The following is a 15,989-nucleotide window of genomic DNA, read 5'->3' as shown; positions in this document are numbered from 1 at the left end:
TTGAAAACATGTTTAATGCCCAACTGGAGAACTCCCTACTGTAATATTGATGGCACTAATAATTTTGCAAAAAGGAGGCAGTGTCCATTCCCATGTAAAGCACACATCGTTGGGCCAACGTTGGGGATTGGTACCATCGTTGGAGAATAGTTTGGTTATTAATGATTTGTTGGGCCAACATTGGGAAATAGTGCTGTGCGATATATATCAGCAAATTAATGGTTGTTGACACAATGCTCGCAAGTGTTAAAAATATATTTTCAGTTTTTTCTTGCGTTATTACATTTGGCTGATCCAGATACATATTTTTGTTACTTTATGTAGCCATGGGAGGATTGATCAATTTTTGGTCAATTAATTGATATTTTTCAAGAAAAATAAGGAGATTAATATATTTTTGAAATTATTCTACATTTAGAAATAGTTGAAAATGAGCGTATTCTATTTTGTAAATAACTCAGGGAAAATCTTTTTGAATAGTTACACACTCGTTGAATCTCTCATTAAGCAAGAAATATATGTTGTGCGTATGTCTTTACTCGATTTTGTTAACTTAATTGAGCTTTGTCTGTAAGCCACCTTTTGATTGATTTGGTTAGTTTTCTTGTGGCCATTTGTCACACAGTTGGTGTTTGGGTAAGAATAGCCTGTGTGTGTGTGCTTTGCTAATAAATGAAGTCAATGCAATGAAAATGTGTTGTCACTAATGCAACCTTTTGCAATTCTTCCATTTGTCAAACCTTATGCCAACAATTACATTACAACCATTTATTTCTACGATATTACAGTTGGTATTGTGACTGTATTCCATTAAAATTAATCAAAGAAACGTGTAGACATGTCTGAATAGTTTTCATTTAATTTTGACAAAAATATTCTTGTTGTCAATTTTCAGTTTCTCCTTTTTCATACATGGTTCAACACCCACCGTAAGCATTGAGAAACTAAAGTAGTATTGCTTATAAATGGTTGGCATGTAGTTGTATTACTGTTGGCAGAAGGTTAGTTCTGTTCCCAGACGGCACAGAAACCTCCGTATCTAATTCGTATGCAGATAGTATCCATTGACGAAAAGCGACGGAGCGGTAGTCAATGGATACTATCTGCATACGAATTAGATACGGAGGATTCTGTGCCATCTGGGTTAGTTAGTTCTACTGTTGGTGGATAGTTGGTCCTATGGTAGGTGGGTGATTGGGTTGACAGTTGGCAGATGGTTGGGCCATCAATAACCGTTGTCCAACCGTTATGTCCAACATTTCACCAACGTTGGGCCAACTGTTTGTGCTACTTGGGTTAAAAAGTGAGCCACAACATCTGATTTCTGAGGGTGAGATGATACTTCTTCAAAATAGGCTCATCCAACCCAAAACCAATGTCCGTGCAGGAACCACAAAGTTTTAAAGGAACATAACCGTTACTTCAAATGCACCAAAAGTCCATAGTGTAAGTTCAAAACCATTAATTGGTATATTTTATCTTGCTGCTCATCCTATCTTCCACACACATTCCTTGTCTGCTTGCCACTCTATGAGATCTTTCCTTCCCCTACCTACCCAGCGAGCAAAGTGAGTGCGCTGTCAGCGACTGAACTCTAGTCTCTTCTGAGGTGACTTGAAGGTGGTGAATGAAGGATGGCCAATGGGGAAGTCATGTGGTGGCGCAGCAGGAAGTGTGCTCAAGCACTGAGGAGGGAGTCCATGTTGTACTCAATGGACAAACAAACCAAGAGTAATTCAAACTGTGTTGGCATATTAATTGGTTCCCTCATGACACCTCAATGGACTCTGCCCCTGTAGCGACTTGCAATAAAATATATTTTAAAGAAATAAAATATGTTTTGGGTCCAGTTGCAAGTAATATTCAACCCCAGGCTCTCCCCTTCATGAACAAATGAAACTGCTTTGTAAATGTTTTTTGAATGATGGAAACAACTAGGCAGAAACCAACTTTCATTGATGAAGCTAATCCAATCGCTGATGTAAGGGTTTAAAAAAAATGTGGCTCAAAAAGTTTTTTAATTTCAATTTAAAACTGTATAGAGTGCAAAGGTAAGGAGTCTAAAAGATAGTCTAAAAAGGAAACACAATTGTGATTTACCAAGCAGTTTTAATCATTTTGAAAATTTACCCTGAAAACAAATAATAGTACAAACATTTCCAAACACACACATTTATTCACACAAGCGCACGACAGAAACTCATTCATACGGTCTCTCATATTTTTGTCGGCGGGTATTGCTTAAAATGTCGCTGTTTTATTATAGCGCCTTTGTTTCATGGCGGATCAGCGTTGAAACCTTTTCCAGTCATTTCATGAAAACTGTACATTGAAAATGATGGGAGTAACATGTTCTCACATTATTATTAATGTAAAAAGGGTTCCAATTCACAGTCATTGAAAGATCACATATAGAAGGCGGGAACGCAGCGTCACAACGTGCCCGGCTCTTGAGCGCAAATTAAAGGTGATCAGTTTGATTGGGAGACAAATATAATCCGTTTACATTCTTTAACAAAACTAAAAATACTGACAGAACAACCTCCTTGTAGTACTAAAAAATAAATGCAAATCATACCCTAGATCTCTACCTTAAAGAATTAGGACAACTGACTTTTCAAAGTACCTATACATGCATAAACGCCACGAAAAAACATAGATATTTTCTGAACATTTTCTTCGTAACTGCATTGGTGGTTCTCTGGACAGAGACAAATGAATTTAAGGACCATCACTATATCTGGTGGTATATACATAATTATGTATGATTATAATCATTTTTGCAGACTTTATGACCTTTGCAGTCATTGAAAGTGAGTCCTGTCAGAGTATCAAACTAGGGATAATTATTCCGGCTATTCAAACAACTTAGGCTTTCATGGGATTCTTAAGCTTTAAAATAAATTTTTGGTAATTTTCCCATGAAAAATCTACAATAATTCTACTTAATCACAATAAATGAATTTGAATTTTTTCATCATAAAAACTTATTGCTGGAACATAATGTGATGGCTTTGATATGAAAAAATCATGCTTTGTTTTGCTTTGTTTTAATGAAGAATATGAAGATATTTATTGGTGTGCCTTAAACTATAGAAGTATACTGCTATTTTTAGAAACTTATCATGGCCGAAAGCATATAATGAATGTGCTTTAAGGATATGAAAGCCGAAAAATGTAATACAGTACATTACCTTTAATCCACGTTCAAGCAGCAGATCAAGTCTTATTAAATAATAACCACACAACATATAAAATTACATGATAGGAATGAAAGATATGGTCAAGTGAAAAATAAAACAACGGTAACTAAAAGTATCTGCTACCACACATGTGGTGTACCTACTAATTTTTCATCGCAGAGCTTAAAATATGTATTTATAAAACATGATTAATATAACTGTGAGCAAGAAATTAGTATCATTAATGTAAAAATGAATAAACAGAAAAAATATTTCAATAAATTATCTCAGATAAATATTAAATTTTTCCTAAAAGTAAACCTTGACCTTAGGTCTTCCCAACAAAAAAAAAGTTACATTCTTCAATATTGCCACAGGAACTACCACTTTCACTATAAAGGCTTGCCCTTTCATGTGAAAAAGTAAACTCCCAGACATTCCCCATTTTTCATGCATGTAATTAATTTGATATAGTAGCTTGATGTTGCACATGTTCATGCATTTGAGTGAGTGAATGAAGCATCCACCCTGCTCATTGCAAGCTAATACATATCTCCAATTCTGAAAATGAATGAAAAAGTGACACTGAATTTGAAAAATCACTTAGTTTGGGTAATAAAGGTCGACACATGTTTGGTACTGAAATACTGAACTTTATGGATGATAGAATGAGCCGAGCACATTGCAAAACAAGGGCCGTCGGCAAGGAAACGATTTTTTCTAATCTTGATAATAACTCCATCTAAAGACATAACTGTTTTATATATTTTATTAAAAATTATTGTCCCCAACTTCTGCTTCATCCTCATATATGATGTCCTCTCTACAAGCAAGACTGATTGAGAGGTTGGCAGAACTAGATATTTCTGCCCGTGATGTGTGAGGAGACAAGGGACATCGTACAGGAAGAACTTTCGATTAATTGGCGAACGCCAGTTGTAGGTAGGTATCATTAAATTTCCAAAACAGAGCATCATTATTTTCAGTTTTTTTTTGAGCATTGTATTTTTTTCAACTACTCTCCACATTTTTTCTCGAGAGTAAAAAGTTGCCACCAAAAATGTATGTCAATTAAAGAAAAAAAAAACCTTCGGCCAAAGTCTGGGGTTTTGTTTTGGATACAGAAGAGAGGATGAACTGTTGAAGATTGAGGAAATGTAGGGAGAAAAGTATATAAATGGATGTTGGAGATTTTCTCCCTTGAACTGAAAAAATAAGATCTGAGGTCGGTTATAATTCGACTTGTGGTAACAAGAATTCCACACAACAATTGATCCAGTGCAAAGTCAAGGATGCACGCAAGAATGATAGTGGGTGCTCTCCGCAATAGATAAAGAGCACTATCCCCTGGTATTTGCCTGGTACGCACTTTGTTATTTCCCTCTGAAATCTACTGCCACTTGGCAGCTCACCGTGACTGCTCATTCATTTCTCGGGGTGGTCTGATTGGCTGATAATTGCCTGAGCACTCGTCACAGAATTGGTGGGTGAGTTCTAATATTTGTCCTAGAGGTGGCTAGTGGTGTGTAGCCTGATGATTTTTAAGCCTCTGCATTATGTTCACTCAACTTTTCCATGCAGGGAGGCTGAGTATAAGTTTTTTAGCAGACTGCTCTCCCTCTGAGCCCAAGCTAAGAGCACTCACTACCCCTGAATGTACGAAGCAATCCAGAATTGTGTAATTTCAATCAAATGGGACCAAAATGCTGGGCACTGGATATTATTCTAGCTGACCTGCTTCAATTCATAAATGATGCAACATCGCTATTGGCTCTCTGTAGAACCCAGTGATCATTGACGAATCATGTTTGATTTAATAGCTCTTCAGAGCATTATTGACTTTGCTTCGCTGGCTCCATTCAATGGAGATAACAATGTTTGAGTCACTATCTTATGTCAGAAATGTAATGATTGTGTGATATGACATCTCCTGAGATTCCATCCTTGACAGCTAGAACTAGATGGTAGTCCGTAATGCCCTGGATCGACTATTTATGTATCATGTGAAACTGACATTAGGCATTTTGAACATATAAGTGCCCTCAATGAAGATAGCTCTTTCAAACTCAACTTAAATCAGGAAGATCACGCGGTGGCGCAGAAGTCACCATTCATAAAATTTTTTGGGAACATAAATGACCAAAAAAATTTCCTATATCCATTTGAAACAGTATCTTACAGTTTTTTTTACTTATATTCTGCCTACAGAACCACCAATAATACATTTATTCACTACATGCTAACAAATGCTTGACTCTTTTCTGTAACATGTCCATTTGAGGTGACTTATGCTCCACCGTGAACTGTTTGAATTTTATAGCTAGACTTAATAATGGTCATCCTAAACAACCATCAGTAGTATTTGAAACTGTTAAAACACACCTGAATCTATTTTATTTTGGATTACCAAAAAGTGAGGTTGGTTTTTTCGAATAGGTAGGTACTCGTTCTAAAACTAGCTTATGTCTGTACAAGAAAGCGTGATAGAAAAATATGCGTGAAAGGACGCCAGGAACACAAGCAAATTCCAGGTTTTGTCAAGTTGATCAGACTTGCAAATCTTAAGCCAAATTGAATGGCAGTGATAGCTAATTAAAGAGGCTGATAATAAACAAACCAACTGTCAAAATGCGGGTGAAAATTGTGGGTTAACTCAGTAATTGAAGCAACCTTTTAGATGGATTAAAAAATTAGTCCAGCAATAACTGTTGTTTATCAAACTTGAGCAATATGATGAAGCCATCAAGAACACAACTGACTAAGGTGAACAAGGTGACAGGAAGATGAAGACCGAAGGTTTTTTTGTATATTTTTATATCTTAGGAATTTCTTAATGCCTAGGTATCTAATTTCTAAGGAATTCGACGCATACAAAACAAAGCGCAGGCATTAGTCGAGTACACTTCCACGTTTCATGCTACACAGAAGGGCAACATTCAATTCGATGATTAAAATAGCTGCAAAATATTATATCAAACAATGAGGGCCACACAAGTTTTAAAACTTGAAATGAATTGTTTCATTTTACACCAAATGTCCTGTAAAAGGTATTAATGATTTATTTCTTGGAGTTCTATGAAGTTCAAACAAGCTGATTTTTTTGGCAACTGTATATGAAGTTTCGGTGCTCGCTTTGCTGCCAACGAATTGGGTTAAACAATCAATTTTCTCTTCTCTGGCAAACAGAAAACAATGGAGTTTCTGAGCACACCTGCGCTAAAAATTTTTCAAGTCCCTATGCCATGAGGATGCAATCTGCCCATACTGCTCCCATTTGAATGGATTTCAATTAAAACCACTGGGAAATGGAATGATAACTCATACACACCCGTTAGTTTTCCAGCGTGTGCCCTACAAAAAATATAAAAATAAAGGAGTCACGAAACAATGTCCCTTCACAATAATTTCCACACATTTATCTTTGGATACCTCTCATGACCTATTCTACGGCGATTTGCCGCTTTGCAGAGTAGCCAACTTGAGCAATTACAAAACAAAACTCTTTCTTTTATCCAAAAGGAGAGAGATACTGATCCAGCTCTAAACTGTGTTCTTATTTAATCCCACAGGACAGGCGGAAGAATCGGCGGTGGCCACAACTACACATAAGACAACAAATCGCATGAGGGATTTCGAATGATATCCACATGAACACTGATAAAACCCTAGAAAAGATCACAATTTTCAATGCATTGTTTTTGAGTGAGTCTACAATATCTTCTCTTGCAGCTCTAGTTCCCTCTTCTTCCACTCACTACCTTTGATCGATGATCATGCCCACCCAATGAGCCCTCGTTCCCAAACAGTCCATGCAGTTCACTCTCATTCCTAATCTCTGCCCACTCATTTCAGACTCGCATGACTGGGGGGGGCCAAAGGGTTCACTAATGCCAGGTATGAAGTGAAAATGTTCCCACTCAACAATGAAGCACTGGCCCAAGTAGTCCACGGTCACATGACGGCCACAATAATGCCTCCACACATCAAGTAATATCCAAAGACAAGTTCAGGCCACGGTAAGAAAGATTTGCATAGAGTTACAGGAGAGCCACCGAGTGGCTGAGAACAAATGATAGAACGTTAAGAACATTGAGACAAACACCAATCACCTCACCAACGCTCACTTAACTTCATTTTCGCCCGTTCACATCCCTCACCATGACTTCAGTAGCCTGAAGTGACGGCAATCGTTTTAAAGCTGTCATGAGTATGGGGCCACAGAGATAAAATACATAATTACAATGGAATATTTACTTTCATAGTCCATCAGTCGTAGAAATACACACACACTCAAATGCACGTAAATGGATTAGACAGTCATTTCATATATGTATGTAAATGGGAGACTGACTGATATTCACCTTTCATTTGACAACACTCTCTCACTTTTTCAATGACTGAGGCAATCGGCTTAGGAGATGGAGACAGAGAGAGCTCTGTGAAACGCTGACGTAATCTCCATTTATCTTCAAGCTAATACACCCATTGAAAGCACTCAAGTTTTGAAGCTTGGAGCAGTCCTGCCATTTACCTCAATCCTCTGTTGCCATAATCCTTTTCAGATATCTAGGGGCAAGCAAGGAGGCTGGTTTAATGTGGTTTGAGTGTCTTAATCGATGTAATCTTTGGAATAGGAAATATCTCCGACAGTTCACTATAGGGTAAACTGACTGAAAATGGTTCCTCTCGTTAATCAAGGCTTCAGCCAGTAAACAAGGTCTTGAATAGTTGGTAGAGGGCCTTAATGGGATGCCCTGGCTCTTTGACCTATATTATTGGTCCATTGCGCCAGCCTCTAGTTTACCTTGCCTGCCACTTTCAGGTAGTAGACAAGAGCACTACGGTAGAGACATGACTCTTCACCCATCCAACCTTAGTCCGTGCTCAACTTTGCTTAACTTCAGGAACCAGTGGGACATGTTGTGGCGAAGCCCTTTCCCTAAGAGGGGATTTTTGAACCACTGAAAAATATTTAGGAGCCCAGTCTTAAATGTACCCCAACCTAATGAGTCAACCCAACCAAATTGACTCCATTCACACTGTGGCACACAGTGGCCACTCCTTTTCTAAATTTCCTTTCTATGATGCTCTGGATGGGAAGAGGACCAAATATTTGTGGAGGTTGCTGCCTTTCGTATGGATCAGTTCATAACAGATCATCCCACTTACATTCTCGATGGCCACGTAAGAGTTATGTATCGATTGAGTGACATTCTCATCTGCACAAAGATTCATTTCTCTCTGGATCCCATCATGTTTGGTAACTTTGGTGGACAGAAGTTTTTGCTTCATTCAGAGGCGATACTTCGACCTGAAGATGGCTGATGGAAAGGAACTAAAACTTTTGTCCACAAAAGACAAGCGATCAAAACCTGAAAGAAATGAGTATTTTCATGAAGATATGTATACCTTTGCAGTAACTATTCGATAATCCCCATGGGATTCAAGCCCATTCGGCAACTCCTAGTATACTTGAAAAGGGTAACGTAAACAATGTATCCAGTTGAGAGTGGAACAGGTTGGATGCTAGTCATATTTGGAGGGTCTCTGGTGATTGACGTTTCCTACTCTTTTGAAGGTCTGTTCAAAATGTGGAAAAGTACCATTGTTTATATAAAGAGAGCATGCACAGCTCAGCAAGGTGATTTGTTGCTAATCCTTCTCTGAGGGTCTCTGAAGATTTGAAAAGGACTGCTGAGAATGGAGCATACACAGCTCTGCAGGGAGCATTAAGGTGGCTTCTGACAAATGCTGTCTTGAAATTCTTCAGTGAATAGCATTTACTACTCTCTAGATTGCCTCTCAGAAATATTTGAAAAGGATTTATAGGCAACAGAGTTCATGTTGCTGAGTGAGGAGATGGCAGAAGGCTCAATGCTGATCATACTCGAAAGGCCTCGAGATATATGTAGGTGTGCTCTCAATTTTTGAGGTCATTTCAACAGATGCTAAGGCCCAAGGTACCTACCTAAACAGAGCACATAGAGCTCGGTGGGGTTGAAAATCCTGCTTGAAGGGGCTTCTTAGTTGCTCCCCCTTCTCTCAAGGACCACGGGGAGACTTGAAAAGGAATATAGTCAACAGACTGCATCCAGCTCGGTGGGAAGTGGATGGGGGTGCTTGTGGCTCCTGAGTGGAAGGTCCTCATGATCAAGCTTTGAAAAACACATGCCTCAGCGCTTTGTGGGTGGCACCATGTTGGAGTGGCAATTAAGAGTTCAGTCCAGTTCAGGCCTTGCTCAGTCCACTTGGATTCTCAGGGTTGATCAATATCAATCTTGCTTATTTGATCAGCCACACAAAGAATCAAGATAACTAACGACCTTCCCCCACAACTGCACTCTCTTCTCCCTCCAAGAGCACCTCTCCCAATCAGGCATTCTCAAACTCGCCCCTCGGTGCCTTGCGGGTGGTGCCGCGTTGTTTTGCAATGGGTGGTGGTTCTGAGATCGGTCAACAGATGGCCTCCCTGGGCCCCCTCCGCCTCCCCCCCACCACCACCTCCTCCTCCTCCTCCTCCTCACTCTCCTCCTCCCCCTCGTAGTCCTCGTAGTCCTCCTCCTCGTCCTCCTCCTGGTGGGGGGGCCTCAGCACCCCCAGCACCCTGCCCGCCCCCACCACCTCCCCCCTCTCGCTCCTGTCCACCAGCGTCCCCACCACCCTGCCCCCGACGTCCCCCACCCCCGCCCCTCCCGCCCCCAGCATTTTCTTCTTCTTCTCCTTCCTCGCCAGCCTCCGACCCCTTCTCGCCGCCCCCGCCAGGGCCACCAGGAGCAGCGTCACCGCCCCCATGGCCGCCACGCCGCCTCCCACTGCCACGGCAGCGTACAGCGTGGCCCCCGCATCGCCGGCGGCGGCGGAGGAGGGCCCGGGGGCGGCTGGGGGCCGGCCTCGGGTGCCGCAGAGTGCCTCGTCCGCCCCCGAGGGGCAGTGGGGCGTGCCATCGCACCACAGCTCAGGGGAGACGCAGGCGGGGATCTCGGGGCAGAGCGTTGGGCAAGCGGAGGCCTGGGGGGCAGCATCAGGGGCCGCGGCTGCGGGGTGACCCTGTGCCGACAGCGATGATGCGGGAGGCTGTTCCGAGTGACCTATGACAGCCAAAGGCGAATTCAATCAATTAGAGTTAGAGTCCAGTTGAATGGAAATACAACGCCCCCAGGATATGGGCGAAACAAATTGTTTCGTCCTCATTTACATATGCATCGATGTACGTTACTTCGCGTGACTTTGCCCAAAACTTATTTGAAACTCTTACTAAATGTAAAATTTTGTCGAAAAATAGTGTTCGCCATTTTGTAACTGCAAGGTAAGAATTTATCGAAGGTATTCGTAAATTTCACTGAAATTAAAAGAAAAAATACCAGGTAATATAGTTTTTATCCTGTAATAATCCACCTTTAACCTCACCAGCTACTTCATTTGGAAGATTTTCAGAGAAAATTGAAGACTGGCATTTTTATGGAAATTTGCTCGCGTTTGAGCCTCTGCATCTCGATAACAGACCAGACCCACGTTAAATCAGGTAAATTTCCATGGAGTTAAATCATTTTTGAGCTTACATGCGAAATTTCAAGTTTCTAACTATAAAAAAGCCATTTTGTAAATTTTTCCGGCTTTTTCCGATTTACGCCCACTGTGCGAAGTGCCGGAAACGACAGCCGGCGAAAAGTCGTTTCGGTGTTTATTTCACGGCATAGACGGCGCACCGCCGCTTTCAGACGAGCCGGCTTTGCACCGACCGTCGTCAACGGTACGGCGCCGTGAAATTCAGGCTGCTTTCAAACGAGACATCTCTCAGCATGTCACGGCGGCCAGCGAAAAGTCGTTGCGTTGAAAGTGGCCTTCGATGTCATATTTCGACAAGAAAGGCATTTTTCAATAACTTTCCTGCGCGTATTGTTTTCGTATGAGTTTACTTACGTTCATTATGAATATGTCAAATCAGTTACTAGTTTTCTTTCGTTATTAATGCTTAATCCTCTCCGGGAATATTTTTAATGCACTGAATTAGAGCCGCTTAAAATTTTATGCTTAAGTCCCGTGCTTCGGGGTTGGGAGCCACAACGATCGCGTACATAATGAAGCGGCCGGCATGCGCTGTGGCGCTGGTCGCTTCACTTCTCTCTCTTTTGTCCCTCGCTTAGGCCAAATACGACGAGTTCATGTGAATTTCCCTCGTGAAATGAGACCACGGCGGCAACCGCAAGTGCGACCGTGTTTATGTCAGTATATTTTGGGGAACTATTACGGATCATGTGACATTCCGTTTTTTTCCCAAGTCCAGTCTTCCCAAAGTCTCCAGTTCCGTAGCGGAACCCGATATCCCCGCGGGTGTTACTGGGTAGTCAATGCCACAATTAATTCGTTGAATATCAGATTACAATGTTTGGGTATAGTTACACATCTCACTAGCCTGAGGTTTTGTCTAAGGGGTATCTATTACCGTAGGACTCAGTGCCACGGACGGGAAGTAGGGAAGGAAGCGTTATTGGGGTGGGAAGTTGCGCGCGCACAGCACAAACATTATCTATTTTTCCTCACACAGACCGCGAAATCCTAGGTAGTTCAGTGAATGCTGGTTTCGTTAGTGAGAGAGTGTTAATATGAAACGTGTTTACAAAAGTGGTGCGCAGAAGAGAAATGAGAAGAAGAAAAAAATCTCTTTTGTTAATAATATCTCAAAAAGCTTGAGCGGCTGGCTAAACAAAAACTGTGGTTTCTGTATCTATTTACTACACAGTGAGAGTTTAAGTACAGATTCAGATACAATTGGATATTCGTACATTTATTTTAATAGTTAAAAAAATACCGTCTTGTGACGTGCTTCGAATCAACTTTCCGTGCGGTTCTTTCTTCTGTCCATAATCACGTTTATTTTTAGTTTGTTTTGTACACATATTTTAATTCTTTGTGCGCTTATTTTCTATTTTCAATGCATTGCGTCAAACGCAAACTAAGGAAAGAAACGATCTACTATATTGCAAAACCTGCAGTGATACGGCTGACACCAGAAGCGAATCTACCAATAATTGTGGACCAAAGATATATTTGAGATTAAAATAAAAACACAACAATTACTAGAGAAAATATTATATTCATTTTGATATGAAAGTTATAAATTTTCTATTTTTGAGATACGTGTTGTAAGAACTTAGCCATCGATATTAGAAAAAATCCACAACGAGAAGGACATCAGGAAGGCAATAATATTCCAGATGCAAAAAGGTTGTTGAGAATGCCGTCATTATATGTGGATGGCATATGATTCTTAAACTCACCTGGGATCACTTCGAGCCACTCCACGCTCACTCCGCTCATCTCCTCAAACTCGACGATGAAGGCAGAGTCGAGGGGGGGCGTGAGCGCGGCGTCCCATCGCGAGGCGCGCGGCCATCCCCCTGAGAAGAGGCGCAGATGTGAGACGGAGGAGGGGCAGAGGACGAGGCGGCCTGGGAGTGCGGGGCGGGAGACGAACGCCCTCTGCCCCCGGGGGCAGTGGGGCGGGGGCGAGGGCGGCCCCGGGGTCGGGTGCCACCCCTCCCCGCTCCACGAGATGGCCCGCCCCGCGATGCGCAGGTGCAGGAAGACGCCGGCCGACGAGGGCTCCAGCAGCCAGGGGTGGCCCCCGCACGGGTCTGCATCCGAACGACTAAGACCTCCGCTCGGACCGGACACTCTGCGGCCCTCGGAGCAGCCGGACACTGTGGGGCTGTGGACAGGGCAAACGAGAACATTGATCAACGCATGCGATGGGTGGAAACGAGATGGCCAATACCATTCATTATTGCTAGCATTCAAAGGCAAGAGTAATAATAGATAAAACACTGTGGAATAGACTGCAGAACACCCTTCTGGTGTCACTACCAAGTGCACATTAACCCATTACCGCCCAAGTAAAGAAATACTTGAAAATATATAAATTTTTCTCTTCATTTTACCTAATAACATGCTACATAAGGTAAATTGGAAATATGGGCCTTCAAAAAATTTGCTTATGGTAAAAAATTAATGTTGCGTTTTCGCAACTTTGGCCGAATCCGGTATCTATAGGCAATCTGCTGGAATCCAAGTTTGAAGGTGACACGGTGAAACTTTTTCATCACGCATTAACGACTACATATTTCAAGTATGACGGAGAATTCTACGAGCAAGCCGACGGAGTGGCCATGGGATCACCACTCTCCCCGCTAATTGCAAACTTCTTCATGGAGGACTTCGAGGAAAAGGCTCTCGCCACTGCCCCCCTGCGGCCGAAATGTTTTTTCCGGTACGTTGATGATACCTTCATCGTTTGGCCACACGGACCGGATACGCTCAACCATTTTTTAGATCATATGAATAGCCAGCACCCCAACATAGAGTTCACCATGGAGACGAAAAAAGACAACAGGATACCCTTCCTTGACATACTCATCTATATCGGAAGGGAAATGGAAGATTAGGACATAGCGTCTATCGGAAGCCGACCCACACCGACCTCTATCTTAACGGTCGAAGTCATCATCATCCTTCCCAAAGGGCAGCAGTCTTGTCCACCCTAATACATCGGGCCAAATCAATTTGTGACTCAGAGAGTCTCCCCAAGGAGTTACTTCATCTGAAGAAGACCTTCCGGCAGAATGGCCACAACGGAAGAGACATTTCCAAAGCCCTGAAAAGAGCCCTCACCAACCACAACACCGTCACCAAAGAAGAAGGAGAAAAACCAATAGCATTTGCTGGCCTACCTTTCGTCTCGACCGTTTCATGCAAAATAGCTAGAATACCTACTCAAGAGGCATGATATTAAAACATATTTTCGATCACTTGCAAAACTTAGAAACCAACTAGTGACTGCCAAGGATCCCTGCGGCCTCATGACACCAGGAGTCTACCAGATTCCATGCGAATGTGGCCAGGTGTATGTCGGTGAGAAGGGAGGGACTATCGCCACCAGGATTAAGGAACACCAGCGGCATTTCAAGCTCGGCCAACCCGAAAAATCCGCCGTGACTGAGGACAGCATATCACGCGACCATGCCATTCGCTGGGAGAACACGAAGGTCCTGTTACGTGTGGACAGATTCTGGGATAGGCTGACCAAGGAAGCTATCGAAATTCGAACGACGACTAACACCATGAACCGTGATGCTGGTTACGCCCTAAGCAACTCCTGGAAACCGGTGCTTAAATTCGTCAGCGAGGCCCGGGAAAAAAGGCGGGAAAAGGCGGACCAATCACAAGTCACCTTACTAGGAGCCCATACTATATAAGTGGGATCACTCAACGCGAAGACAAGCCCTGATGACGATGGACGACACGACCATCGAAACGTCGGCAGAGATGGAGAACCTCATCCGGTGGGAATCCCGGAATAACTTCAACATCTATAGGCAATTATGCAACCTATTTGCTGTCTCGTAGGAATATGCCGTTTTTACTGTCAGATATAATCCTACGCCTTATTATACCACGTATATGACAGATATTGTCATACTTAATGGATAATTGAAGTTCTTAGATATTATGTTTCCAATGAGATGTTGTATTATTTAAGCCAAATCCACTATAAAATAACATGCTTTACGGTTTGAAAGAAATGAGTCAAAGCGAATATTTTCTCAGAAGGGCATGTAAGTATTTCACATTTTTTCATTGACATTAATTTTAACATTGCAGATTGAATGAAAACAATTAATGACTATTTATAAAATACATGAAAGCATTTTGGGTGCAAATGAACACAACATTTTGTACATTCTTATATGGTTTGGCTTTTAAACTGTCGTTTCGGCAACTACTTCTGGTCTCACTTTTTTGAACTCTATAGCCAAATTCGTCCTCTCATCCTTCACGAATCTGCGATGAATTACATGGCCAACCTTTTTCTATGTTTATGGACGTGAAAATTCCACAGCATAGACCACCTTCTCCATTAAAACTAACTAACCTCGTCAGCGAAAGAGTAATTTGAGTGGTGGAGTAGAGTGGTCCTTCTAGAGTAACTTAAGAGGTGGAGTAATTTGAGTGGTGGAGTAGAGTGGTCCTTCTAGAGTAACTTAAGAGGTGGAGTAATTTGAGTGGTGGAGTAGAGTGGTCCTTCTAGAGTAACTTAAGAGGTGGAGTAATTTGAGTGGTGGAGTAGCTCCTTCTAGAGTAACTTGAGAGGTGGAGTAATTTTTGACCCATTTTCAAATCTCAATCGAGGCACATTTTTTTCATGTGTGGAATTTTCACACTTTTGATCAAATCAGGGGCCGTATTCTGTATTTCGTCGGTACCGCACCGATCGGTTTCCCTTTCAAGCCCACCGACTGGACATCATTCCGTACCGACAACGGTTTCCGTACCGACGACGGCACTTTCAGCGATTCTGTAAGGTCGTCGGTTTCAAACCAGTCGGTACGGTTCCCCTTCCTTCCCAAACAGGGAAAATACGAATACATCCGAAGTTAGAAGTCATCTAACGTGTTACCACCAATGAAAGAAGGGTAAAAACAAGTGAAGACTCATTGGCACAGTTTGTTGTCATCATTCTCAATCTTTTTATTTGCGGAAAGTACGAATTATTGCTAGATTAAGATAATCGATATTGGATAAGTTGTTAACAATGCTTATATCATGTGTGGTAGTAATGCTGTACCTACAGAATCGAAGGAAACAATATTACAACATCACAATAAAGTTTGTATGTGATGGAGATTGTTGTTGCTGGAATGAATTATTGAAACTATCCTTGAGGTCATAGTTTCTTTTTTTAAATATTGGATCCGTATATTGCTATTTATTCATGATTTGGTAATATAGTTGTCATTAAGTAAGTTCCGT

General features: G+C 41.8%; 1 protein-coding gene across 1 annotated transcript in view; it reads right to left on the bottom strand.

The window, feature by feature from the left end:
- Positions 1–9,150: 9,150 nt before the first annotated feature.
- LOC124168749 overlaps positions 9,151–15,989 on the bottom strand; it is a 504,822-nt gene continuing 497,983 nt past the window's right edge. Inside the window, exons 15-17 of the mRNA XM_046547017.1 lie at positions 12,461–12,891; positions 9,707–10,270; positions 9,151–9,311 (exon numbers count right to left, since the gene is read on the bottom strand). Coding sequence (XP_046402973.1) covers positions 9,151–9,311; positions 9,707–10,270; positions 12,461–12,891 — 1,156 coding nt within the window. The remainder of the gene's footprint in view (positions 9,312–9,706; positions 10,271–12,460; positions 12,892–15,989) is intronic.

Source organism: Ischnura elegans, chromosome 12, assembly GCF_921293095.1.
Source record: "Ischnura elegans chromosome 12, ioIscEleg1.1, whole genome shotgun sequence".
In the NCBI taxonomy this organism is placed as follows: domain Eukaryota; kingdom Metazoa; phylum Arthropoda; class Insecta; order Odonata; family Coenagrionidae; genus Ischnura; species Ischnura elegans.
This window is presented reverse-complemented; position numbering and strand designations above follow the sequence as displayed.